Raw genomic sequence first — 25885 nt, forward strand, 5'->3', positions numbered from 1 at the left:
AGCGGCCAATCAAAGAAAAAACGCTTTCTCGCAAGGTAAGAGGAATCGGGCATGTTTCATTGAGTTCACCTCCGAGGTAAATTCGCTCCACTGCTTTTCACACGTCGATTGCGAGGGACGAGCGCTGGCCGAGTCCAGCTGCCTCTCGCTCTCTCAAAGTTAACTGCGCTGCGAACCCGAGAGCGCTGTTGCAGCGAAAATGCGCACAGCGCTCGGACAGAATCCCCGCCCTCCGGCTGTTGCGCATCAAACGACGTGGAAAAACGTGGCACCAGGAGGCTGTTGCCACGCACTCGGGGAAGAAGTGTCTGGATTTCGCAAATCTCGGAGTTTTTTGGGATTGACGATTCGGTGAATCGCCTTCACCCAAACAGTCGAGCTAACCGTGCGACCGAGATCTCCAGCACTGCAAAACATAGTCCGCCGCCGCCCTCGCACGCTGTTCCTGGTCGTATCAAATGGAACGAAGCCGTGTGAGTCGGAAACAACACACGCATTGTTCCGCATGTTTCTTCGAGAAACACAAAAGGGCTGAAAGCCAGCGTTTTTGGCGGAGTCCCGGGAGCGTTTACGCGATTTGGTCGCAGCCTTGCTAGCGCAGTTGCGCCTCACTCTTCTGCGGCCGTCCACACGTGTTGAGGTTTGCTCTGCACGGTACGCGGCCGTGCCACTGTTTTATAATCCAGCGAAGGTATCTCCACGGTGACCGGACTGTCGTGTTACATTTACGGATTTGAAGGAAAGGAACGGCGCGTGGGTTGCGGGCGCATGCACCACGGAACGTACTGTAAGACGCCGCCGACACCACCTGCATATGTGCAGCAAATCCGTGTTTGCACTTTCTAGCGAGCAGCTTTTGGTATATGTGGGTTTTTATCGATAACATAAACACACTGGTATGAATGTACGCATTCCTTCCACAGCTGGCACACACTGGCGAGCAATTTGTGTCAGAACGTGCAACCAAATGTGCATTTAAAGCGCCTGTAAGGACAGATCTGTAGGCCTTGCCAAGACAGTCAGCCTGTGTTCCAGTACAAGAGTTACCAGGCCAAATCATGTTTCATAGACAGCCGTCAGTTAGAGGACCTCCGTGACCGTGAAAATTTCCATTTCAACGACACTGGAAGAAGATCGTGGGCGTGTAACGCAAAGCTATCATTAACCGAATCATATCGTGCCTACCCGGTTTCAATAGTGAGGCATATATGTCGGGGGATTCTGCAAGACTCTTCTGGCCATGTGGCCGCCGTGGTCCCTTCAGTTGGTGAGCAGTAGAAGCCTCGACAAAGCACGCGCTGCGTAACCGATCATGTTCTAGCAGACGAATGCAGTAGTAAAGAAGCTATCGCAGGTTTGACAAGAATGCGGACACGCCAATAATCGCACGGTGAGGTAGTACGACTCCGCTTGAGTTGTGACTGAATGAAGTAGGTGATCCAAGCAGCCGAATATCAGACGCTCCCAACGTGAGCAGCATGTGTGCACAAGGAGCGGGCGATAAGTCCGGAAACGGAAGAGTTAACCAAGTTCGACGCCAATCCTGTTATCGTATTGTTCCGGACAAAACTGCATTCCTTGTTGTGAAGCACGCGGAAACCATGGTGGGGTGCTACCCCGCAATAGGCGAAAAGGAGGAACTGGTCCAGAACGCCCTCTCGTACTTTTTTCCCCACGACCCAGATACACAAACACGAAAACCATCTTTAACGGCGCGCGCCCCAAAGCGGGTTCATCAACGGAATTAACATTTAAAAGGACGAGACATGGTGCTGTGGCCCCGTCGCCAACCCAAGGACATACGCAGCAAAGCGAGTTTCGAGTTCTCGAAAAGGCTTGTCCACACCGGCCCTGAATGTCGTGTTTCATACGCGACAGAGTTCTTCAAATTCTTCTATCATCGTCCTCAGAGCTACAAATGGTTTCTCGCCCCGCAGTTTGGTTTGTACAACTGTGGGAAACTGGGGATAGTTCAAATCAAAATCTAACGCTGAAGCGGCCTCTGTCGGCACTTGAGACGTGTTAGATTGCAATATCTCTCCGAGAGCATGCGGTATGCCCTGAAGATTCAAAAATACACTCCTACTGGCACCCATCCCTGGCAGGAGCGTGCCTCGACAGGCTCGCAAAAGACTCGAGTGCTAAATCCTCTGAAGAGCACCCGACGGATACAAAACGGGAAAAGACAAACGCGCGGAGCTACGATGGCCAGTATTTTCTCCTTAGTTCACTCCGACTGCGTCCTTCTGGCGGGTCATGGCTTTTCGTCGCGAAGCATTTCGCTCTCCCCCGGTCGCCAGTCTGGTCCGACGACCTGTCTACGCAGAAGACCTCCAAGCTTGAATCGTGTGGGTGTCCCATCAAGTGTCGCTCCCAACGAATGGCTTGAGAAAAACGCGAATCTTTGGTTCCAATGAAATAGGCTGCTCGCGCGGCAATCCACACTTCAATTAGTGCGGTTATGCCTGGATGCAGGAGCAGAGAAGTGTAGTCCCCGCTGCGGCCTCGTGGCTCTCCTTTCGAGACGTGGAATGAACCACTGTGTGCGACGTGACTACTTGTTCGTGGATTTGCTCGTACCAGACTTCTAACTGTTGACACTTCGAAGAAAACTACGGTGTACACGGAAGGTGTAGCAAAGGACGCAGCAGCACCCACTTGGGCGACTGCATCTCGCAGCACGCGTTTCTCGTCTTCGGTCCCGTCCGTGCATATGAACGCCTACACATGACGCAGCACAGAAGAAAGAAACGTCACAGTCATTCCGCGGAACACGTCATTCCCGTGAAAGTGTTTAAAATGTGCCGAAAGCGCGGTACACAAGCTGTATGGAAAGGCGTGGATGCATTATCTCGAAACTTTCTCCGCAAGCAGGATCTACCGGCCAGTGGAAAAAGGCCTCCAGGTCATGGTTTTGTAGAGAACGGCATCGACTGACCAGCCCAGTCTTTTACAGATGGGCACACAGACAGTGACGACTGAAGAGAGTCTAGCTATACCAGTTTTTGGGAGCTTTGCAAAATCTTACGTGCTGGCCGGCTAGGCACAACAGCTGGTTCTCCCTCTTTAGTCACTGAGAAAAAAAACCCTCGCCTACCTTGAAGACGCCGTGCTCCTGCATTCTACCGACGAGATATTCTGCTGCCCTCTGCAACGATACTGAGCGATTCAAATACAGAAAATCAGTTCTCCTCAAGTGCGCAGAGATGTATCCACCCTTCGCCGTGACTTCGCCTCTTTCTCCGCCAAATCGTGCAATGTCTCGGTACCCTTCATTCGCGTCTTCTACCTCTCGGCTGCTGAGTAAGCTGCGGATGAAGAGGTCTCCAATTTCTCGCAGTTTCGGGTGCACGTACAGCATATCGAGAAGATGTGTGTCCAGAAGCACATTCGGCCAGGGAACCAGCAGATTCTCCCCAAACTAAACGCACAGACGAACGCAAAACTCAGTATTCTGCAACATGTCATTTATCGACACCATGCCTCACCACGAAACGATAACGAGGCTGCGCGTTCGTGCCAAAATCCCGAGGGCGACTGCGGCTGCAGATGCAAGGCTCGAAGGGATCTACACACAGAGGCCGGTTGGGCGTGCGGTAAGACGCGCTCGCTCCGCAAAGAGAAAAAAACTTCAGACCCAAGCGAGGAAACCGAACCCTCCCAGGCAGCGTCTACAGCCATAAACCAAAGCACGCCGGAGGCGTATGCCTACGCGCGCCAACACATGCCGCGTGTAGAACGCATGCGACTCGGCAGCACTCTGCATCCGCTGGGTGATTAACTGCTGGGACTGTTGCCACATAGACATCCTGCGCGGCCCGCTAAAACAAATCGCGTGCAGACCTGCCCACACTACCTCACTCTTCTTTATGAAACCGCAAAGCCTCGAATGGATTGCTTCCACGTGGCCCACATGCATATAAATATATATATATATATATATAGGGACGAGTCTGTTTGACGTGACGATGAGTCTCCCTTCCACGGGAGGTGCATGGAGATGTGGAAAACAAGGGAACAAAAAGAACGCGTTACAATGTATGTGTATGAAGATAGCTGTGTAGACTGCCGCCGCTGCGCCCCGCAAAAATGGCCGCAGGGGAGCTAACAACGCAAGTGGATCAACGTGCCCGCCGGCTGCGAGGGAGGCGAGTGGAAACGAAGAGCGTGAACTGACCTTTAAACCAAGCGTTTGAACAGCTCCAGAGGGGCGCTCTGCCACGGAGTGCCACAACAGATCGGCCACGCGTTCTGCGTCCGGCATGTAAAGTTTAGCACACCACTGAAACACGAAAAACACAGGAAAGCGAAGATGTGGAGACGCCGACTAGGCTTTGTGTGAGGGCGGGGACGACTTCTCGCCAGCAGCGCGCGAGAAGAGAAAGAGAAAAACTAGGCACAGAAACACGAGACGAGCGAATAAGACAGCGGGTCAGAGACGAACAGAGGCGACGCAGCGAAAACCCAACTTGCAAGTCACTTACCATTTCCAGTGTCCGTACAGTCCCGCAGAATCCTCCGAACCATAAAGAGACTCCTCGCCAGGCCTCAACGTCGCCAGATGGACTGTATCCTTCCTCGCTCGCTCCTGTTGTTTGTTCGACCTTTCCCCGGGATCCCTCGCCCCTCTGTGCGCGATCGCTTTGCCGCCCGTCAGGCACCACGGCGGAACGGATCTGCGCGCACGCTGAAAGATCGTTAACGTCGCAACAACCCTCTTCCGTCTCTCCCCGTTGGTCTGTTGCTTCCTCTGCAACACGCGACGGCAACGGGCAAACACAGAACGGACGTTTCTTGGCTGCTGCGGCGGACGAAAAGTGCACTGAGAAGACGACATCCAATTCCTGCAGCGAGACGACCGACAAGCAATGACAGCCCAGAACACGCAAGGTTTCACAGCTGCGCACAGCATGGAAAAATGAAGCAAGAAAAGACGAGCACGCGCCAACGGAGTGGGCAACTCGTGGCGATACACCGGGCGCACTCGCGCGTATCCGTGGTGAAAACGCCCTCAGTGTACACTCTGGAGAAGTCCCCGATCCGTGCACCGCACGTGGACTGGCCGGTGTGCATCTCAAGTCGCTGTGTGGCGGGACGCGAGCTTGGCACAGACAGCCTGGGCATATTCGAGCCTCACCGGGGCCGTCTGTGTTTCCTTTCTCTGCCGTCTGTCGCCCCACGGGTCTGGGCGCGTCAGTTGATAGGTCAAAAAGTCCTCATACTCCATCACAGGGATCCGCTCTCTCAAGTGCTCGAAATCAAAGAAGGCACCCCACGGAACGTGCCTCAGCCACGGGTTTCCGTCCAACTCTCTGACAGCCTCCTCGGAAAAGCGCCAGTGTGCCAAACGACACCAGGGAGGGAGAACAAGCACCCAGACGGGGAACAGCAGTGAAGTCGAGGATGCAGCGCACTCGTGACGCGAAGACGACGACGGCGGAGGAGAAGCACAAGAAAGGGGAACCCGCGCGTGATTTTGAACCTGTCTCGCCCTTTCTTCTGCATGCAGCTGCGTCATCCTTGCTTGCTGCGCCGAGCGAGCGTTTAACATAGAGACCACGAGCGCAACCCGATAAATAACTTCTTTCTGAAGCTGATCACACGAACAGGCAAAGGCCAGAAGAAAACACCGGAGAGGCATGCGGCAAGGTGGTGTCAACGGATGAACAAGAGAGTACTGATGGCGCGAGTTCGACGTGGTTCAGCCTTAGTCTCGACGCACGTCGCAGTCGACCACGTAGCAGCAACAAGCAGTGGGCGCCGCGCGTCCACCGTGGCAAGTGAAGCTTCCAAATTTCTCGTAGCCGAAAAAATCCTGGACACTGTTTCCCCCGTCCCGAACTCACATGAAAGCCTTCCCCGTTTTTGACGTCGTACACGAGGAAACGGAAATCGGTCACTTCTGGATGCCCCCTAGTTTGTGCCTCTCTGCTGTTCAATGTGTCGAGGCTGCCTGAAGGAAAGCCGAAGGACCAGCAGAAGCAGAAGTCAGCAATTCGCCTGTTTTCTCCTCAGCATGGCGCCCTAACGCCCCAGGCCCCATATACGGAGCCTCGTCGAACTTTCCCTGAACTCTGGGGAGGCGATGTCTGTTACCGGCGTAACTGCTGACCTCCGCAATCGACGTTCTTTGTTTCCCACGAGCTCTGGAAGAGACACGAATGTGATCCCAGGAAACCACCTGACTACACAGACGCCAAGTCCCGGGAGTGACGCGTGCTTCCACCGTGAGAGGAACCTTCCGCCGGGGAGCATGCCGCGCCGCACTGGCGTTCGGTTCGGCAGTACACGTTTCTGCCAAAGAACCTTGCAAGCGCGACATCAAGAGCCACGCTCGTTCCTGGTTTTTAGCTCTTGAATATCGTTGTTTCCGAGATCCAAGTGCTACTGAGTTAGCAGACACATAGCTAGGATGGTCCCCTTTGCGGAAACGGAATGGATCAACGTGTCGCCGCCGCAACCCACTCTGGAGCTTACGAGGGCACGTGACGCGCGGGGGGACCAAGAAGCTGCTGAGTCTCCTGCTCAAGTCTCCGTAGGCAGAGCAGGTGTTTTCGAGTGTCGCCGACGAGACGGATGCAGTGGCAACAGGGAGAATCGCGAGCGAGAGCATAAACGGGGCGAGAGAAAACAGCAATCGGCCACTACCGCGGGGGCGAGGCGCCGAAAATCCCAAACGATAAGACGGAGACAAGCTCGCCACAGAATTTATCCGTTCGCACGCCTGCGCCTGGATGAGCAACGAGGAGCTGCCTCCCCTGCCGGCGCTCCGACCCATGGTGCAGAGTGGGGGATGACAACCAGTGGAACAGCGAGGAGATGAGGACCGAGAGAAGGGAAAGCAACCGCGTTGGCTAAGAGCGGCGAGACGCAGTTTTTGAACACGAAGCGCAAGCGTAAGTGTGGAACGAAGGAAGACGGAAAAGGTGCCAGCTGCAGTCGGCGCAGGGGGGAAGGCCAGCGACCGCGGCGAGATGCCAGCAGGATGCAGCAGCGCTTGAAAGTCACGGATAGAAGAGCACACCCTTGGTGCTGAAGGATGCATATGCGTCGGTCTCAACGAGGAGCTGTATATGGACACCGGATGCAAGGCAGAAGGCACTTTTTGCAGGGACGGGTATGCGCGTAAGACTCAACATCAAAGTGTCAGACGGCTTGGGGCAAAAACGGGGGGTGATTCGACGGTTTTTACCAGCGAACGGTCTCTGGTTTTCCTGGGAAAACGGACATGCGCATGCTTCGTTGAATCCTTCCATGAGGCTCGGGGAAAAATCACGTGAGGCGGGAAACTTACCGTTCTTCGCCTCGGCTCTAGGAAACAAAAACGCCGAGCGGGTCTATCGATGGTCGCGAAACATGCCGACGCAGACAACCCACACGAGACGATGAAGCGACATGATGACAAATGCGTCTGCTCGCTCGTTAACCCAGTTACCTGAGTTCCACACAACTCTCCACTGAACACGAGTGAGCATCTGTGCTCTAACTGCTATGACGTCGGCAGCGAAAGCGAAATGGGGACGGAAAGTCGCGAACGCCAAACGCGTACCCGGGACACTTTCACTCCCACCCTTGTGAATCGATCTTCAAGCAATTCCTACGGGGGCTGAGAACGCGCGTGGTACAAGAATCGGAGACAGAAAAATCATGAAGCGCGTGGACGGCTATTTGGCATGTCCGTGCCCAATCGGAGACAGGCGGAGCTGCGCGGCGGCGCTGGCTGCCCGACAGGATCGCTGGTCCGGTCACCAGAGGTCACCTTCACGCGGTTTGCCCCCGTCTTCATGTGGCAATCGTGGAGACCGGGGCCCGAATAAAGGACGACGCGGTCCCGACGGACGAAGCATGCCTGGAAACGATTGTCGACACAAGAGTTTTACTTGGAACAGTCTTAAGCACGCTGTTCTCCGACGGTTGTTCGCTGTCGTGCGTGTCTGTTTCCGGCGTCCGATAGCAGTCCATTTGAAGAGAGAAGGAGGATAAACCGTAAGTTGTGGGGAGGCCGATTTCTCGGGCGTTTATGCGGTGCAACTGCCTCTCTTCTCTCACGCACGTGCCAACGAGGAAAAAGGGAGCGAGTCTGCGGGGGTCTGTCTAGTCTGTCTGTACACCGGAACCGAAGTGGTAGATCAGCTGAGTGTTCCTGGAGTTCCTACCACATCTTTTGCCTCCTTTGGCGGGTGGCTGTTGGAGACTCTTTCCCGAATGCCTGTCTTCTTCGCAGCGGATCGGTTCCACGTGGTTTGTGGATCTGCATTTTCCGGGATGCAGCTCTGGAAGCGCTGATTCCCCGTTTTTCATGTTTACACACCCCTGAGAGAGCGAACCCAGAAACAAGAAGATGCAACTCCGCGAGAGAAAGCTCGCGGGAGCTTTTGACAACCAAGGCTCGCCGCACCATCTGAAGCCGCCTGTGACGCCTGGCTCTTCATGCTCCTCAGTCAACGAGTGTTCGCGGCGGGCGTCCCATGACTCCAACGCGGCCTCGGTTTACCGCGAACATGCAGCCCACTATGCGCAGAAGTTTCGAGCCGCCATCGACTACACGACTCGGGAGGAACCTCGCCAGATTCTGTGGGGTTTTATTCTTGTCCTGAGCTTGCTTCTTCTCGGGTTCCGTGACCAGCTGCTGCCGTCTTCTTCTCAGGTGAACCTGGTGCACAGAGGCGCCGGAGAAGCTGTTCAGCCCACGGTCTCGCCAAGTGAGACTGCTGTCGCTCCTGGCGCAAAACTTCCTGGAAATGATGCCACGGTGAAGTGCACCGCGGGTTCGCGAAAGAAGAACGACAACGAAGATGTTGGAGCAGATGGGGGTGACGATCCGAATGAAAGCTGTCAGCGGGCTACACCAGAGGCTCCTCGTGTATCTGAGCAGCAGTCTTCTACGTCCGGTCGTACTCAGGTTGCTCCTTCGGTGTTTTCTTCAATCTTTGGTGGTTCGTCCTCGGCCTCTGTCTCTTCTCCTCTGAGCACGAATGTCAGGCGAGTGGTGACTGGGCTTCTTGTCCTCGTCTGCCTGTACTGTTTCCTCCAGGCGAAAGATGGTTTGCTCGTTCGTCCACACCCTGGTTTCTGGCGCCTGGTACATGGCGTTTGCCTGGTTCACTTGATTGTTATGGTTGTGCTTCTGGTCCTCGACGTGGAGACCGGACTACTTGTTTTGGAGTTGTTGTTCCCAGAAATTGCAGGGAAAAGGAAAGAAATTTTTGCAGGAACACTTGTGCTTGATTGCCGAATCAACGGAGACACGATCAAGCGTCAGTTAACGAGTGTGTGGTTCATCTCGCATGTTGTTGGTTGGCTAGGGAAGATGGTCATTCTCAGAAATTGGGGTCTTTGTCTTCTTTACTCCATCTTCTTTGAATTAGGAGAATTGTCCTTCCACTGGCTTGTCCCAGAACTTTGCGAATGCTGGTGGGACAGTATCTTCATAGATGCTCTTCTGTCCAATGTAAGCGGCATGCTTCTGGGGGCCGTCTTCATGAAGTTTATCAACATGCACCAGTATGACTGGCTAGGCCGCCATCCGCTGTACCAGAAGGTCTTCATGAGTTTGACTCCCTTTTCTTCCGAGGGCTATGACTGGAGCTTCTACAAGACCCCACGGCACCTGTTCCTGTCCATCGCACTGCTCACGTTTTGCGTTTTCTTGGAGTTGAATGTCTTCTTCCTTATGGCCGCGCTTGATATCCCTGCAACCCACTATATCAACCCTCTCCGAACGCTGTACCTCACTCTACTAGGCGCTGCGGCCGCCCCCGAGCACTACGAATATACCATGTTCAGTCGAGAGAGAGTTGGCCACAACGAATGGTTACTTGTTGTGATCCTCAGTGTCGAATTGTTGGTGTGTGTCAAGTATGGGGCAGGCCGGTACAACGCCGAGACCCCTCCCCTCGATCTAGTTATACCGTGGGTTGCTGCGCTCAGCCTCTTTGCTGCATGGTGTTACTGTTACTTTTCGACGGCTGACCTCCGCGGGAACAATGGCGAGGAAGGGATCAAGGCGCCTGTGTCCCACGCACGAAGAGGGGGAGAAGAAATGGAAAATCTGGCAGAAGAACCGAAAAAGACAAAACGATCAGAGAAGCATCGAGTGCATTCCTGGCAAGACCAGGCCAAGCTGCTTGTCATTACAGTGCCTCCTCAGGCGTGTTTTATCCCTCTGCTGTATCTTATGAAATTCTACTTTTACGACTACGTCAAAATCGAGCGCAATCAGTGAACGGCCCGAACAAACCAGTCAAGCGAGAAATTGAACTACGCGAGCAGGAGTTGTTTTCGACTGATTTTGTATAGAGTTTGCTGCTTTGCCAGCTGGATCCAGAGCCAAAAAAACCGAATTGTGGGCCTCGAGGGGGTTTCGTATCCATTCGGGGTTACAGCGGTCTAGACAGAGAAGGAAACATTGCGCAGTTCCATGGTATACGCGGAGCGCTTCCGTGAGAATGCGCTGGGTTCCCACTCTCGCCCGCTGGACGGTAGCGCGGAGTTTTTGTTTCAGCATATCACCGTTGCCGTAATCATGTGTTGTTCGGTGAATGGCCGTACCCTAAGGGGGTGGTGTGTGCGGCGAAGACGGGTTTGGAGTGCACATGTTGGACCACAACGGAGCCAGCCGCAGGCAGCAGCGGGGTTTTTCTGTATATACCGACGGAAGCGTATCTCACCGCATCGGTTGAGAGACTTCGAGTTAGGGATTTGTCCATGTGCATCTAATTCTTTGTAGGATTGTTGCTATGCGCTGTCGGGGATGGTGTTGCCCAAGCATCCTGCAAATGCGCTTGCGAGTGTCCCTACTTGTTAATGCTGACCAGAGTTTGGACATCAATTCCGTGAGTCCAAGTGTTATGTTTTACGATTCATGTGAGGGTACCGATTCCCGAGATGGTGTTCCTCTGCGACGCAGCTGCAGAATTGTCTTGCCCATATGAGTGATGGTTCCCTCGGAATCATCGAACTGAGTACGTCTTTGGCACCGTTTCAAGACTGTTGTCTCACCACCCCTGCAGGAGACCGCCTACAGCGTCGACCGTTGCAGGCGCCATGAGCACGAAACGTAGAAAAGTTAATACCTCTACAGCGTTTGACATAGCGATTGCAGCCCCGGTGCGGAAGATGCCCCCAACACCATTTGCAACTGGCCGTCGTTCGGCTCCAGGTGGTCACTTTGTCGCGAACACCGGTTTTGGTAGTTGATGAGCACCGTTTTCAGCAGTGATTGGAAACGGTTAAATGTCTTGCTAGAAACGAAAGGGAAACTGGAGCAAGTGTTATCCAACGGGAGCCTCTATTGGGTTTGCCGGACCGTTTCAGGGACAATGGAGTCTGTGTGTTCCTGCGTACAACATGCATATTCCAGCCTTACAAGCATTCATAGTCCGAAATGTTCTCTGCGAATACGTTAAAGAGTCATGATATAGAAGTTGCCACTGCGATGCTTTAGGAATCATTCGTGAATATAGATTTCTGGACACGGATCACCTACCCAATGGACATTCATTTCTAGCCAATAGGGCCTTCTGTCCTCAGTAGGCAAACGCAACTCCTGCAGGAGGATTTCATTGGCACTCGAGGAGTTCTTTTTTGGGACCAGTCTGGAGTGAAAGCCCGAAATGGGATCTGTCGGAGGAGGGAACTGACGTTTTCTCGCGAAGGCCTGGGTGCAACTGTTTGAAAAGTCACGCGACAGTTAAGTCGTCGTTGAAGTATAAATGAAGAGTGGGAATATGATCGTCCGGGTTGATGCCGAGTTCTCGTAGCCGCATTTCTTCGTCCGGAATGCCGTTCTCTTCCAGTGTTTGCTCCATGTTCAGAGGTTTCTCAAGTCTCTTCCACGTGTACGAGCCGGCGTGGTCGTTCTCGCTTAGATACCTCCTCTGTATTTCGTTTATTGTGTCCTCACACGGCACCTCGAGGACTACTTCGTGCTGGACAAGCAGATTCAGAATGCGAATTTTTCGCGTTTTCTTCGTAAGGCGTCCTATCACGTATTTCTCGTCGAGCCACCAGGGTGTTCCGACGGTCGTTGCCCAGTCGCCGGAGGGGTACGGGGGTGGAATGTGGATGAATCTGCCTTGAGGCGTGTATGGCTGCTCGATTCCCGTCTCTGGGTCAATGTGTCGAGTAGGGTTTCTTGTCTTCTCGTCAAACCAGTCCGAAATATCCGTCCCAGCTGCGGCTATCAGAGGAAGAGCTAATTCGTTTTGATGCTTGACAAGCAAGGGTGTCAAGTCGAGGACACGACCAAAGAGAGCTACCCAACAATCGTAGTGAGAACTGTGACTCGCCAGGTCAGCCAACGTATAGTAGCGGCACCGGGCCACCTGTTTGGCGACCAGGCGAGGATCCACGTCTTCATAGTTCTTTGCTGTTACTGGTATCTTCAACATCTTTCCGAACGCGCTGGGCTGCTGCATCCAGGGAGACTCAGAAGCTGGATATCTTCGTAGATCTTGTACCGTGATTGTGCTGGAGTGGCCGCGGCCTCTTTCCTCTGGGGACAGCTTGACAGAAAACAAATAAGACTCGAACGCCACCAACTGCCGTCGGGCTAGTCGTTTTGTTTTCTGGGCTGGTAGAAACGATGCTGTTCTCCCCCTGTGGTCCCCACCTTTTTCAATGCCGAGGCAGGAAACCACCGCCAGTTCTTAATATCCAGTTCTTAATATCTACCCAGTAAGATGATGGACATTTTCAACATCTGTCCAACTGCTTATCTCCGGCACTTCCTGCTGTTCACGCTCCGTTTCCTGTGTCCTGTCTTACACTGGAAAAATACCGCTCCGCCGCAACGAGGCGAGAGGATCGCTGTTTTTGCGTACCAACCCAATTCTGCAAGGACGGCAAAAGAAAGTCGAAAAGGATGCTTGGGGCTGTCCGTCCATGCCCGTGGCTGAGTCTTCTGAGTTCCATGGGAAGGCAGACTCTGCGCGTTTACTGGCAACTCCGAGCCTTTCGTTTACCTTCACCGTCAAACGCCGAGCACGGATCCGAAACAACGAAACTGATCACGGCTGCGTCACTCCACACTCTGCACGGCTACCTTGGACCCCTGCTGACAAAAACACACGATGCTGCAGCATGGATATAAGCAAACCGCTCGATTCTCCTCATGGTGCGTAATGGGACGAAGCTTCCGACACCTTCCTGATCTGTGTGTCCAAGCACGACGCCTTCGCATTATCACCAAGCCGTGGTTGCAGAGATCGACAAGGAAGTCCGGGTCCACACGGAGCCCGTCCTCTGTATGCGAGAGAGATACTGGCGTATGACTCCTCGAGATAGGTACACGCAACAGTGCTGGGCACACTGCGACGAGTTAGGGCTCAAGACAAAGCAGCTGCCGTCCAACTGGTCGTGTTTCTTGTGTAGAAGCAATCTACGATGTGTACGCTCCTCTGTCTTGAACGTGAATTTACTTTTCGCCGGGGCCCAGTCAAATCGTTATTGACCGTATTGTCCGACGGGGAGGTGATTCGTGCAGGAATTGGCAAAGGGAGACAGATCTCGTCATGTGCGGGGGACTGATGTTGTAGCGCATGAGCCGGTCTGAATGAACACTCTGTGAGATAAAGCAGTGGCACAGCGCGGGCCGTTTGCATCCGGGTAGACACAAGCGCCCCAAGGCAGCAGCATGTTGGCGCGTTTGTTAGTTGCGTAGCGTGGTATTCAGAACGACGATGAATACAAGTTTGTCGACTAAGAACAACACGAACGCTAGTAAGCCAGAAAGGCAGCCGGAAAAACGGCATTTTCAGCACCCGACTGCCGGGCGTGATAGTGCAACTCTATCGGGCAGGCTTGCTGGCTTGACATCCACATAAAAGTTAATTTCTTCCAAGATGCAGAGGTGCTCGACGTTTTGCTGTCTATTAGGGTGAGATTTCGAGGTGCTGTCCCCGTGATGCTATAGCTGGAACTTCCGTGCGTGGTACAGGTGAACGGAAGTTCGTGTCCGTTCGTGCCAGTGGATTGCTTGAAAGGAACTCGTGTGGCGCTTGGAGATGCAACTAAGAGAACGGTGTTTTACCAGCCTAGGGACTTCCAGATGAGAAGCTTATTCCTATACGCAATAGATATGCGCTCATGTGCGTGCGTAGATGTCTGCATGTGGACCCTCATATCTGTGTCCCCTACGAATCCATTACAGTTGATACAGACCCAGTGACACTTTTGTGTGGCGCTACTCGAGGAACATGGCTAATAATTTAGACTTACAGTTCGTCAGGAACACCTTCCACATCGTTTTGCCTAGAAACGTGGACTGGTAAACATGCGCCGACTTCGGCTGGCCGTGACCGTGACAGCTCTATCAAATCAGGCTTCTCCACATTGGGGTTCGACTCCCTGACTACAGGAAGAGCGTACACCCCGTTTAGTGGGTGTGCTGGGATTTCAAGAGGAAACACGCCGTGGGAATACCTGTTCACTGAAGTAGCCCCTGCTGGTGTCAGTGTCTTCAGTGCTACGCCATACTACGGGGGGGGGGGGGGGGGAGGATGGCACGCTGGAACCAGTTTGCGGGAATTTTTGACAACCTTCTTTCATAAGGTAACGGCTGTAATCAGGATGCGTACGACGACGGTGAAAACGTAGACAGGCCCCGTACTCTTCCCTCCTCCTCCTCACTTACCAGCTGTGTAGTACCGCACGTTGCGGTCTTCACACTGTGTGTTCTCAGCTTCTCACAAGCCCGAATATTATTGCCTGAGCGGGCGCCAGGTGATTCCTTTCCCGCTGCCAAATACGCTTTTAATCGTTGTAAGATGCGAAAGAACAGCCTGGATCACTTTGACATGGTCAAACTGTTAAATCAGCGACCGTCGAGAAACACCTTTGTATTAGCCGGCTCCGACCCCAGGGGACATGTGCCAGTCGCCGGACCACTGAGTGCGCATGCACTCGGACGAAGGAACTCACCAGCTCTCCTGACCGTGGGGAGATGAACGTCTTTCCGGGTTGAAGAAAAGGCGGTTCTTTTTGGAGGAGAGTAGGTCTTAAACAGGGCAGCGTAGACTGTCGAAGCGTCGGGAGAGGTCTTTTGGCGCGGTTCTTCTTTTCCACTTTCCCTCTTCGCAGCCTGTCCCCCTGCCTGGTTCGCAAATCCCTTCTAGTCCGCTTGTTCCCCCCACATGCTTTGCTCGTGTATCTCCACTCTTCTGTTGCTGCACCCCTTGCCTTCACAGCGTTTTCTTCCTTCCTTCTTCACTTTCTCTTTGTTTTCCACTGTCTGACACACGAGTGATTTATTCCGATTCGTCGCACGAGAAATCGCCCTTTTTCCTCTCCCCGGCTTCCGACGTCTCCTGGCCGTTAGTCCTTCCACTGACTTTCTGGTGTCTTTGGAAACCAAACTCTTTCCTCAGTGTCCCTTTTGTCGCCTCCTCCACTTCTGGATTTGAATAGTTTTGCTGATTTCTCGTTCGCTCAACTCCTAAAGACGACATCTTTGTCCCGTGTGCTCCTGGTTCCGCGTCGCCTCGTTCAGCTGTCTCCCTCCACGACCAAAATCGCCGGACTCTCACCCCCTGGTTTCTGTTTTTGGGAGAAATGCTCTCCGTCGCTCTTTTTTTCTAGCTCGGCCCTTTTCATTCGCAACCTCAGAATCTTCGCGTCTCCTTCGAGACTCAAGTTCTCGCTCCTCAGTCAGACACTCCGCCATGGTGACTGAATCCAACATGGCAAACGGCGTCGCTCCCTCCCAAGGGGGCTTGGCCCTTATCAAGCGCATGTCTCCATACTGGGACTCTCACATGTCCATCCCCGTGATGGACTGGATGCTCTCCAACGAGGTGTGTCACGCTGCGCGCCGCCGCGCACTCTGGAGATTCAAGAACGTGCTCACGACCAACACCACGTAGAACGCCCACCTGTGACCCTTTCACCCCTTTTCTCTCTTCTCCGGTCTCTTGTCTATGCGTGAGTGGGCCTTCGTGGCCCCAGGTGTACTGCATCCAACCGTTCTTCGTTTCTGTAGGATAGCCTGGGGCGGTCAGTGTGTGCCGGCAACGGCGGTGGGAGACGGTAAAAGATGACCCCTCCTGGAGACAAGCGTTTTGGTTTGCACTACGCGCGGCCAGTTCTGGTCTCTGTCTCTCGAAAACGAGCATTCTATCCAGAGGCAGAGAGAGAATGGGGGAGGCTTGTCGACGCGACTCTCGCGGCTGTCGGTCCGGGTGTACAAAGTCCCTTCGATGAGATTCGATAGGGAAACGACACGCGGAGAGCCGGGAACGTCCACAGACGAAACCCTGTCTCCATACAACGCAACCGATCTCCCTGCCGTCGCGCCTCCTTGTCTTCATCCACTGTCTGCTGTACTCCGGGCTTGCGTGTTTCCTGCTCTGTCGTCTTCGTTTCTTTGATCACCACACATTCCAAGGAGAAGCGACTGGCCTCCCAGTCCTGAGTGTCCCAGGCGTATTCCTTATCTGATTTTTCCGGAGACAGCTGCATGCGGTTGCGGGAAGGCGGCGTGCGATACGTGCCGCAGCCTAACTGAAAACCTGCCAGTGTTCAGAAGCCATCGACAGAGCAACTCCTATCTTCCCTAATGCAAGTGGGGTTGCTTCATTTCTTGGCACCGCTCGACTTGGGTCCTTGGAATCCTCTCAGTCTCGTTTTCAGCTATGTGCCGAAGACGCTGTTTCTGTCTCTTCTGTCTGGACTGCTCACACGTGTCCTTCAGATGATCACGCCCGAGGAGCGACAGCAACTGGGTCAAAACCTCCTCGGCCAGGCTGCGACAACCCCGGAGGGGCGCGCCGCGGTTGAGGCAGAGATCCGCGAAGTCGAGGCGAAACTCGTCAATTTCAACAACGCCATCGAGGCCTACAAGAAGGAGCAGCAGAAGCGCATTGGAGGCTACCCAGATCGCAAGACACTTGTCGATCTGAGCGAATGGTGGATGACGGTACGTCTCCAAGGGAAGATCCCCACGCCTGACGAATGAACAGTAGAGAAAAACAGTCGGGTTCGAGAAGGCGAGAAGGAGGCCTCATGCGAAGGGGGGGGTTGGAAGGACAGGCCAGCTGACAGGGGCAGTGCGCGAGACGGAGAGGACAACAGACAAAGCGGTTGAGAACACGCACTGGAATGAGGTTGGGGACCCAGAGTTCCCTGTTGCGTCAAAACAAAAGCGAAGAGGGGAACACACCTACCGTTCCGCGAAGTGTCTCACCCAGCGTCGGCTGGCGGCGGGACAGCACCCTGTGAATCTTACCGAATCTTGTGCTTTCGTCACACGTTTTTCGCATTTTCTCGGCGGGGATGTCTGGGTGGGGCGCTCACCTTTTTTTTGTGCGTCGCTTGTTTCTTTGCCCTTCCATATTGGTTCGCTCGTGTTCCTGAGCTCGCCTCTTGTGCGTTGCTTCGGTTGGGCTGGTGCAGAACTCGGGACAGACCCCTGCGCCGCCAGCACTCGAGTTGGGCGTCGACGCCCTCGTTCCGCGTCTCGCAAAGCTGTACTACGACATCGGCGACTACAAGAAGTCGCTGCAGCAGCTCCAGTATATGCTGACCACGCTCTACGAGCTCCTGGCTGAGGGTGAGCACACCAGCCGAGACGTTTGCACTTGATTGTTAACGCGTTCACTGAGATCTTCCTCACGAACCGCTCCTGTCTGTGCGTATTCGATGAGGATGTGCATCGCTCGACCTGCGTCCGCAACAAGCTTCCTTGACGGGGCGCCGGAGCATGAGTTGTCACCCCCGCTTTTCGAGGCGTCTGCCGACGGCGACCGCAGCCGTTCTTTGCGTGGGTGATCCTCCGCTAGGGTCTGTTTTCTCTCGCCGCTGCCATCTACGGTGTCCTGTGTGATGCTATGCTTCTTTTCGCCAGTTGCTTTCACTGGTCGTCGTTGCCGTTCCTCCGTCGTGTTCTCCTCACAGTTCCCGATCTTCCTCTTGGGTTCTCTTTGTCCGTAGTTTGGCGCATTCCTGTCCCTTGGTTCTCCGACGCTTTTTGAGTCCGAACCGTGGCGTATGTGTGTTGTGCGTTGCTTGCACAGGCACCAACACTCAGACGCGCATGGCGTGCTACTGGGGCGTGTGCGCGTGCATTATTCTCCTCCACCATCAACAAAACGAAAACCGGTCGGCGACTCCGGAGGAAACGGAGAAGAAGGAAGCCGAACAAGAGGAGGAACTCCTGCAGACTCTGGACAACGGCGAAGATGAAGACGACGGCGCTCGTGCAGCGTTGGCGGAGGCCGCGAAGAAGGCTGCTGTCGAGACTCACGCGGCGGCGCAGTGCATTTTGAAGCTGGGCGACATTCTCGACCAAGTGGCTGCAGCCTCGAACAAAAAGGACTACCAAGGCAACCAGCCTCTCCCGGCGGGACTGACGATGTCGAGAGAGCAGCAACTGCTCAATCGGTCCTGGCTGCTCCACTGGGCAGTCTGGCCGCTCTTCCGATACTACTTCTTGATGGTTCACACCAAGCAGTTCATTCCGCGAAACCAGGCCTGGAGCCTCATGGTCGAGTGGGTTCTCCACGAAGGGTAAGAAGAAATGCGACACTCTCAATACATGGAGATGCACGAGCTGATTGGTAGACGGGGAGAGGAGCGCATGCATGCATGTATATGTGTATTTAGCGATCGCGAAAGGTGGACGTGAAGGTAGAGGCGCCAGACGATTTCGTGCGTAGAGTTGTGGCGAAGCGCGAGTAGAGGGAGAAACGCGAGAGAAAAGTCCGGCGTGTTTCCCCGGCGCCGCCATGCTCGTTCTGAATGCACATGAGACCGCGGAGATTGCCAATCGAGATTAGCGGCCTCTGGACCTCTTTCCCCTCCTCGTCTCCTGTTTCGTTTGGTCTCTGCCTTTTCGTCACAGTGGGATGAACAGAGCACACCATTTGCCAAACGTGTGCGCGTCGCGTTTGACCCATGTTCTCCTTTTTTTCAGAAACCTTTCTTGCGTCACCGTCGTTTGCCCGCATCTCCTGCGATATTACGCGGTGTACGCCATTCTCAACCGCAAGAGAAAAGATCACTTCCAAGCTGTCATTACGGTACGTCCCTTCTCTCTGCGGGTGCGCGTATTCTTTTGAAAACAGGAACCTTTTCCCTCCGCCCAGTTCCCTCGTTACACCCATCAACACGGCAGCACAGTGAACATTGGGTACCGGAAACATGCGTAGGTCTCGCACGCGCGAGTGTCGAATTCCCCTTGTTTCTGTGGCGGTGCGCCCGCTGACTGCGGAAGAGCGGGCGCCACGACGCTCAAGTTTTGTCGCGGTTCAGCTGGATTTCCTCTTCCGATCCCCTGCAAAAATGCGCGAGGCGCGGAAGACGCACGAAGCGCATGCGTGCGTTCTAATTCACTGTGCGTCGAGATAGGAATCAGTGAAGGCCGCCTGTCCGCAACAACCTCGTGACAGGAGTTTAGTGGAAAGCTCCAGCGGCATTCTTGCGTCGCGTTTGTTTTGCACTTTTCTTCTGCAGGCGATTGGCCAAGGCAAGAACCGCTACACCGACCCTTTCACCTCTCTCTTGGAGGCTCTCTTCCTGGATTTCAACTTCGACGAGGCTCAGCTACACATTGCCCGAATTGGAGAGGTAAGTGTGTCCAGTCCTTTCTGAGTCGTCCCGAACCGTTTCCACCGCTCTTCGCTGGTCTGTTGCTTCACTTGCACACTCCGCAGGAAATCCTTGCGTGGCTTCCTGTGTGGTCCTTCCGCCTTTGCGCGCGCAGGAGTGTGACTCGGACTTCTTCCTTCAGCCGCTGAAGGGCGCGATCAATGAGTTTGCGCGCTTGCTCATCTTCGAGACATACTGCCGCATTCACAAGTGCATCAACGTCGAGTAAGAAGCGGAGGAGGGACCAGGGAGGAAAGCACTGAGTGTTCACCGTTGGATGCCATCAATGTTGGAAACTGTAACGATGCTCCCTCCGCCCTCGCGGCGGCGATCGCTCTTGCCATCGGCCGCTCTGCTTCTTTCTTTCCCCCGCTCTCTGCGTGGCCCATTCTTCCTGTTCCTCTCTCGTCTCTTTGGGGTCTTCCTTTGTCTCTTGAATATTTTGGGCCGACGTACGCTTGTCGGCCGTCTTTCAGGCTCAAGAGCGAGGATAATCGACTGTGTAACTCCGTTCGTGGAAATCAAAAGAGCTTCCACGCTATCTAAAGTGCCTGCTGAGTCGCCATGTCTCCAGACCATTTCCCGGAATGCGCAGCTAGACACCCAACTTAAATCTCTCTTGCGCTGACGAGGCGCCCCTTCACAGAATAAGGGCTGGTAGTTGCTGCCTGCTGTGCTTCGCTGTCGCTCTTCAGCATGATCGCAAAGAAAGTGAACATGTCGCCCGAAGCTGCGGAGCGCTGGATTGTGAATCTTATCCGCCACGCACGTCTTGGTAAGTTCGTCATTGCGTGATTCTATTTCAGCACGTCTTGCTCAAGGGAAAAACCACAAGCCTTCTGCCTCCCGAGACACAAGGCAAACGCAGGGACGGAAAAGTGCCACAGCAATGTGGGACAGAGGCAGGAGGAGGCGAAGAAACGGCTGTGTGTGGTGTACATGCTGTTCTCACTCTGTGCCGTGTGCGTGTGGCTCTTGGTTGGAAGGCTCAGGAGTTTCGTAGGATCCACGTGTCTCGCTTCACCGGGTGTCGGAGGCCATGAGTATGGGACCTGTCGTTTGTGTGGTAACCCGTTGTTGTGTCTTCAGAGGCACGTATTGACAGCGAGAAGAATCGCGTCCAGATGTCAGCCGCGCCTCCCAATCTCTACCAGCAAGTCATTGATAAAACACGAAATCTTTGCATCCGCTCGAACTTGATCCTTCAAAACATTGCCCGGCCTGCGGGCTTCACTGGCCGCGATGGCGACGACGCTGTCACCTCCAGAAGTGAGTTTTTGCACCTCCCAAATCCTTTCATGTTTTCTCTCGCGGTCTGCCCGTTCTGTTGCAATGGGATTGTTCGCGTGACGTGTCGTGCACGACAGCCCAGAAGTAGAACGAAGGCACACGTGCACAGGGCTGGGCCTAACGGAGAGCTGCGTTTTGAGACGGCCCAGCTCTGCGCCGCGAACGTGTCTGTACACTTGGAAACGAGGCGGTGGAGCAACTGCTTCCTTGGGTTTGGCTTTTTTCTTTCCCAGCCAATCGACAGAGAGGACGTGGACGCCAGTGGGTCCAAGGAGAAGGGGACGGGTTCTACCGCGGTGAAGGCGGCGGTCGTGGTGGCCGAGGCGGGCGCGGAGACAGAGGACACATGGGCGACGGAAGGAGAGATCCGATGGCTGCAGTGGCGGCCTCGATGGCGAGTCGACGACAAGACGACACTGCGTTCGCGGTGAGTCCAGATATCACAGTTCTTTCCAAACGCTAGCGACGAAGAATCTGCTGAGATATATAGTTTCCGCTTCCAGAGGTGTCGGAATTCGTACAATCGCTTCTAGACAACTGACTGTTGCTGCACACGGACGAAAAGGGGACGGAACGGCTAATGGTAGCGTTGCGGCTAGCCCGCTCGGCATGCGATTCCACTAGAGAGAAGGCAGTCTTTGGAGACGCGAGCGAGAGGCAAACTGCAGTCGTAGAAGGACGAACAGCGTGTGTATACTTTGCTGTGTACGGACTGTGCGTGCCTGCAGGCGTAACTGCTGTCTTTCTTCGGTTATCGCTGTATCGTCTTGCAACTGTCAAGCGTCTCTTTAGACCAGCAAAAGTGTTTTCTCCGCTTCAAATACCGTCTACGTGTTTTTACCGTTTCACCAGTTTTTTCTGTCCCGCTGTTCCTTTCGAATTTCTCTCTATCGATCGGCCCAATGCGTCTCTCTTCCCCGGTAACTCGCCAGTTGGAAGACAGTATTGCCCCGTCCACATCGGAGCGTATTTACCGTGGGGTCCTCAAAACTCTAGAGACTAGTTCTTCTCTCGTCTGGATGTTTTTATCCTTAATCGCAAAAGAAACTGTGTAAAGGACAGAGCGCCTCATATCAAGAGAAAACTAGCATAACGGATGTTTAATGAGGCGAGCATCTGCTTGGCGGAACGGCCGACAGGGTTTCCTCGGCGCAAGGGTCTACTTCTGATCAGCAGCGATTTTGGGGAACTGAAATGCTACGAATAGCTTCGTGGTAACTTTATTCTGTCGCGATACTCCGCATATCGGCACCCTTAAAATGGGCTGTCCTGGAAACACGGCCTCTCACGGACCAGAAATCGTGGTGTCGAGCTTTGGGTACTTCTGCGCGATTGGTACACATTAGAAGAAAGTTTGTAGCGGCATATTCTGAGTAGCGGAGAAGAAGCGATCCTTTTATTCTATCTACTCGAGTACTTATTCTACACCGTCGCAAGAGGGGTGTCTTTTCACCTCCCTGCTATGAGCGCTTGCCACAAAAGGAGCACCCACGTGAAAATAAAAACGATTTCCTTCTCCCCGCAGTTCCAATACACGACCCAAAAAATAGTCGAGGACACCATTTTGGGATGCCCTTCCATACTAGATTCTCTCTGACAATTCCAAGACCGCCTCCGAAATCGTTGTGGCGATGATGGCAGCTGCCGGAGGTGCGGCGGGCTGAAGACTTGCTGGAGCCAAGGCAACGATGACGGGAGGTAAGAGCTTCAACAACAGGGTACTCGCTAATTGCGTAATCTGGCGGATAACTGAAAAGAGAGCAACCCACAGAAGCATCAGATCAACTGTTCTGACAGGAAAGTTTCTGTCGCTCCACGTTTTGCTTGTGAAGTTATCCACGGGCGGGGGCTGGCTGGATATCCAGCGACCATCGCATAGGGAAAGAGGCTTTTCTTGTATTAGTACTGGTGACGGCCGTTTCCTTCTGCAGGTTCTATATGCTCACGCCACCTGATTAGACATCACAACGCATCCATGATCTGACAGGCTTTACTCACACGCGACCGCTCACATGCAGCAGTAAAGGAATACACAAAGGTGTAAAGGAGAGATATTATACCAAACATCTCGAACATTGCAATTTCCCTAGACAGTGTTACAAAAACAGCACGATGCCAGGCCGCGCTCGTTTCGATCCACACACGAACACCTGTTACGGTTTCAGTAAAGGCTTCCGACCACTAAGACACAGGTTGGCAATACCGCTTGAAAGTTGATCAAACACTTCCCCGCCCTTGCGTTGATTGATTCTGAAGAACACGGATTAGCTACGACTGTTCAGTACCTACAGTGTCTATGCTTGATTCCGCAAAATATGGTATTTCCATGCAAGTGTTTTACGTACGGTTCCGCAGATGGTTCCGGGCTCCTTGTCGGTAGTCACCGTTATTGCTAGCCGCAGAACCGGATGAAGTTAATTCCTCTGGGTTCCTGACGACGATTTTGGGATTGTAGCGGCCTTCAGAGGAGTGTCGCTGCTTGCCATGTTGGCCGGCTTCTAGATCATATTCAGCACCTTGATGTTCGGCCAGTTCTTTTTCGAAGGCTGAGGAATTACCAGTGTGCTCGTCTGAATCCCCCAGCTTCAAGTCAGTGATGTGACGATCGGTGAAGTGGACAGCAAACCAAATTGTTGCCAGCAGATTCAGCGCCAACGCAATCACCGCGATACCACTAGAGATGCCGACCTTGCATACCGTGGAACCCCCCGCGGCGCTAACGCAAGCGGCGACATCGGACATGGTTCCCCATGTTCCCAGTCCGGCAACCAATAAGGCAAGCGATATAACCCATGAAAGACCGCCGAGAGTTTTCAACGCAAACGTCGGGGGAATCATGCCGCCGGTCAGCATTCGCCCCCAGGTGGTGCACAGCCAGCTGCATAGGAGGCCCAGGGCTGAGAAGACGAAAGCTGGGATGATCATCGACCATAATGCTTCTCCTGCCTTCTTCAGATCCGGCAAATAACGGCAATTGAGCTCATAAACTGCAGGGCCCAGCAACGTTCGACGAACGCGTGCCATATCCTCTGTCATGTTGCCTGAAGCAGCAGGATCTCGTCCAAAAATGACCTGAAAGGGCGCCAGAGCCCAGTCGCTCAGAAAAAGTCCCTCGTTTCCATGTTTGTTTTCCCGAGTGCCCATCCGGGGTGACACCGTTTCTAGATCAACACCGGTGTTCGCAGCGTCCGCCTCTGAGAGCGTGCTGTTGCGGGCGAGGCTGTGGTCAGCAGGCAAAGTGGAGGTTCCGTTATACATTTCTTCCCCATTCGTGAGAAAACTATGGTCAATGTGTAGGTCTTCTGGCTCTTCGCCGCCTTCGAGAAGCCCATCAATGTCACGAGCGTCTTGGCCTTCAGTCTCAGAGAGTCGACGTGAGGAGGGTTCAGGACGGAGACCTTCAACTTCCACAATCTTTTCTTGTGCAGGGTCATCAGATTTTTTCGAAGAAGGAAGGGGAAGCGAGTGATCGCTCCTTTGAGCGCTGTCAGGGTCTTCCAAGCAATACGGACTGCCGATAAGATCCGAGTATTTCCTCGGCTTATCAAGTAGGTACAGAGTCCCTGTTTCGTTGAACCGTTTCAGTTGGTGAATGCGGCGAACACTGTCAAGACTGCAGAATACGGAGATTGTGTTGTTGCCATTGCGATCTTGGAACTTGAATTCATGGGATCGCCACGAGCTCGAAACAACCGCCAACGACAAAAGCAGTATTGAGAGAAGACCGCATAGAAAAGAAATGCCCATTGCTTGACTGAGCACGAAATTCCACATTTTGTTCGCCTGTTCTCTCTTCTTTCCTATGACTCTGCCAAGACCGCGAACCGAACTGGATGTTCGAGACATTGTTCGTGAAAGGTGCCTCAATGCAGTCTTTGCCGGTCGTCTATTGCGTTTCGCGGTGACGTTCAGTTCATTCGGAATTCCCTCGATTGCCACGCTGCTTGGTTTCTGTTCTTCAGGATCCACCAAGGGACAGCTTCCATAGTTGCTTCTGTGGGTGTCGGCCTGTGTAAGCATTTCCGAAGGCGCTGAAACTTCTCTCAAAGTCTCGGTTGCCGGGGTCTTCTCATCCGAGATGTCGTCTTTTTCTGCGACATGTAGGCTCCCATGAAGGGTGGCATCCGCTTGAGCCTCTGGCTGTTTATGCTCGTCATCATGGGGATTTGGTGTTTTGTCATGCGAGTGTGACTCGCCTTCGCCTGTAGTCGGGTGATGTGTTGTATCGACCTGTGACTCCTTGTCAAGAGTTTTCGGCTCTCCATTTTCTGTTGTTTTTTCCAACAGGAAGGCCGACCCCTCGCTGAAATCTTCGTTTCCCCCCATTGAGAAAAACGCCGACGAACCGTCACTGAAACGTGGATCGTGAGTCTGACTGCCAGAGGAATACTCACGAAACATCGGTATAGATTCGAAGCTGTTTTATTCGTTGTGCGCGATGGCCGCAAAACGTATCAACAAACAGGGTCGTGGCCGCACAAGAAAGAACACTGTTTAGCACAGCCAACGAAAGAAGAGTGCAGACGGGCTAGGTCGCGCACGCTCGAATCTCTAACAAACGCCAAGATCAGCCTCTGGGGTTCCGTGCCAGCACGACAGTGGGGTCCCAGACAGAATGTTGTTGCTGGGCTGAACAGATATCGTGGCCTTTCACACAAAGACAAGAAACCTACCACCCGCGCTGGTAGAGCATTTGCTGCGCAAAAGAAAGGAACTGAGCAGGGTTGTCCTGGGCCACCGGTTTTCTTCGTGAACCGCAACAGCCCTTCGAGCTCAGCCGACCACCAAGCGGCCGCCTGGCTCTTCATAATAGTGAAACCTGCCGCACCAGTGATCCCAATTTCCTGAGGCGATATCGGTGGTCAGGCTAACCAGCCAGGAAGCACAAGGACGCTGGAAAGTTCCAGCGAACACGATGTCGATTGTAACGGTCTGCTGATCCACATCACTGGAATACGGAGCCTAGGGTACGATGAACCACGCACATTTGGAAAGCTGTTTACTCGGGATT

General features: G+C 53.7%; 5 protein-coding genes across 5 annotated transcripts; 2 read left to right on the top strand and 3 right to left on the bottom strand.

Annotated features, from left to right (window-relative positions):
• Positions 1–2199: 2199 nt before the first annotated feature.
• NCLIV_034100 (conserved hypothetical protein) lies at positions 2200–6778 on the bottom strand (the record flags this gene model as incomplete). The annotated part of the gene is made up of 7 exons (XM_003883606.1): positions 2200–2721; positions 3098–3421; positions 4178–4282; positions 4485–4676; positions 5138–5593; positions 5847–5953; positions 6478–6778. The coding sequence occupies 7 exons, from the start codon at positions 6776–6778 to the stop codon at positions 2200–2202; spliced, it is 2007 nt and encodes a 668-aa protein (XP_003883655.1).
• A 1563-nt stretch (positions 6779–8341) lies between these two features.
• NCLIV_034110 (putative phosphatidylserine synthase) lies at positions 8342–10225 on the top strand (the record flags this gene model as incomplete). Its single annotated transcript, XM_003883607.1, has 1 exon — positions 8342–10225. The coding sequence occupies one exon, from the start codon at positions 8342–8344 to the stop codon at positions 10223–10225; it is 1884 nt and encodes a 627-aa protein (XP_003883656.1).
• Positions 10226–11681: 1456 nt separating this feature from the next.
• On the bottom strand, positions 11682–12392 carry NCLIV_034120 (conserved hypothetical protein; the record flags this gene model as incomplete). Its single annotated transcript, XM_003883608.1, has 1 exon — positions 11682–12392. One exon carries the CDS (start codon positions 12390–12392, stop codon positions 11682–11684), a length of 711 nt encoding a protein of 236 aa, XP_003883657.1.
• A 3270-nt stretch (positions 12393–15662) lies between these two features.
• Positions 15663–21608, top strand: NCLIV_034130 (hypothetical protein; the record flags this gene model as incomplete). Its single annotated transcript, XM_003883609.1, has 11 exons — positions 15663–15794; positions 16691–16915; positions 17392–17548; positions 18012–18504; positions 18911–19016; positions 19450–19563; positions 19700–19809; positions 20280–20359; positions 20674–20853; positions 21108–21301; positions 21603–21608. 11 exons carry the CDS (start codon positions 15663–15665, stop codon positions 21606–21608), a joined length of 1797 nt encoding a protein of 598 aa, XP_003883658.1.
• An 848-nt stretch (positions 21609–22456) lies between these two features.
• Positions 22457–24621, bottom strand: NCLIV_034140 (conserved hypothetical protein; the record flags this gene model as incomplete). The annotated part of the gene is made up of 2 exons (XM_003883610.1): positions 22457–22623; positions 23220–24621. 2 exons carry the CDS (start codon positions 24619–24621, stop codon positions 22457–22459), a joined length of 1569 nt encoding a protein of 522 aa, XP_003883659.1.
• Between the last annotated feature and the right edge of the window lie 1264 nt (positions 24622–25885).

This window comes from Neospora caninum, chromosome VIII, assembly GCF_000208865.1.
Source record: "Neospora caninum Liverpool complete genome, chromosome VIII".
Taxonomy (NCBI): Eukaryota; Apicomplexa; class Conoidasida; order Eucoccidiorida; family Sarcocystidae; genus Neospora; species Neospora caninum.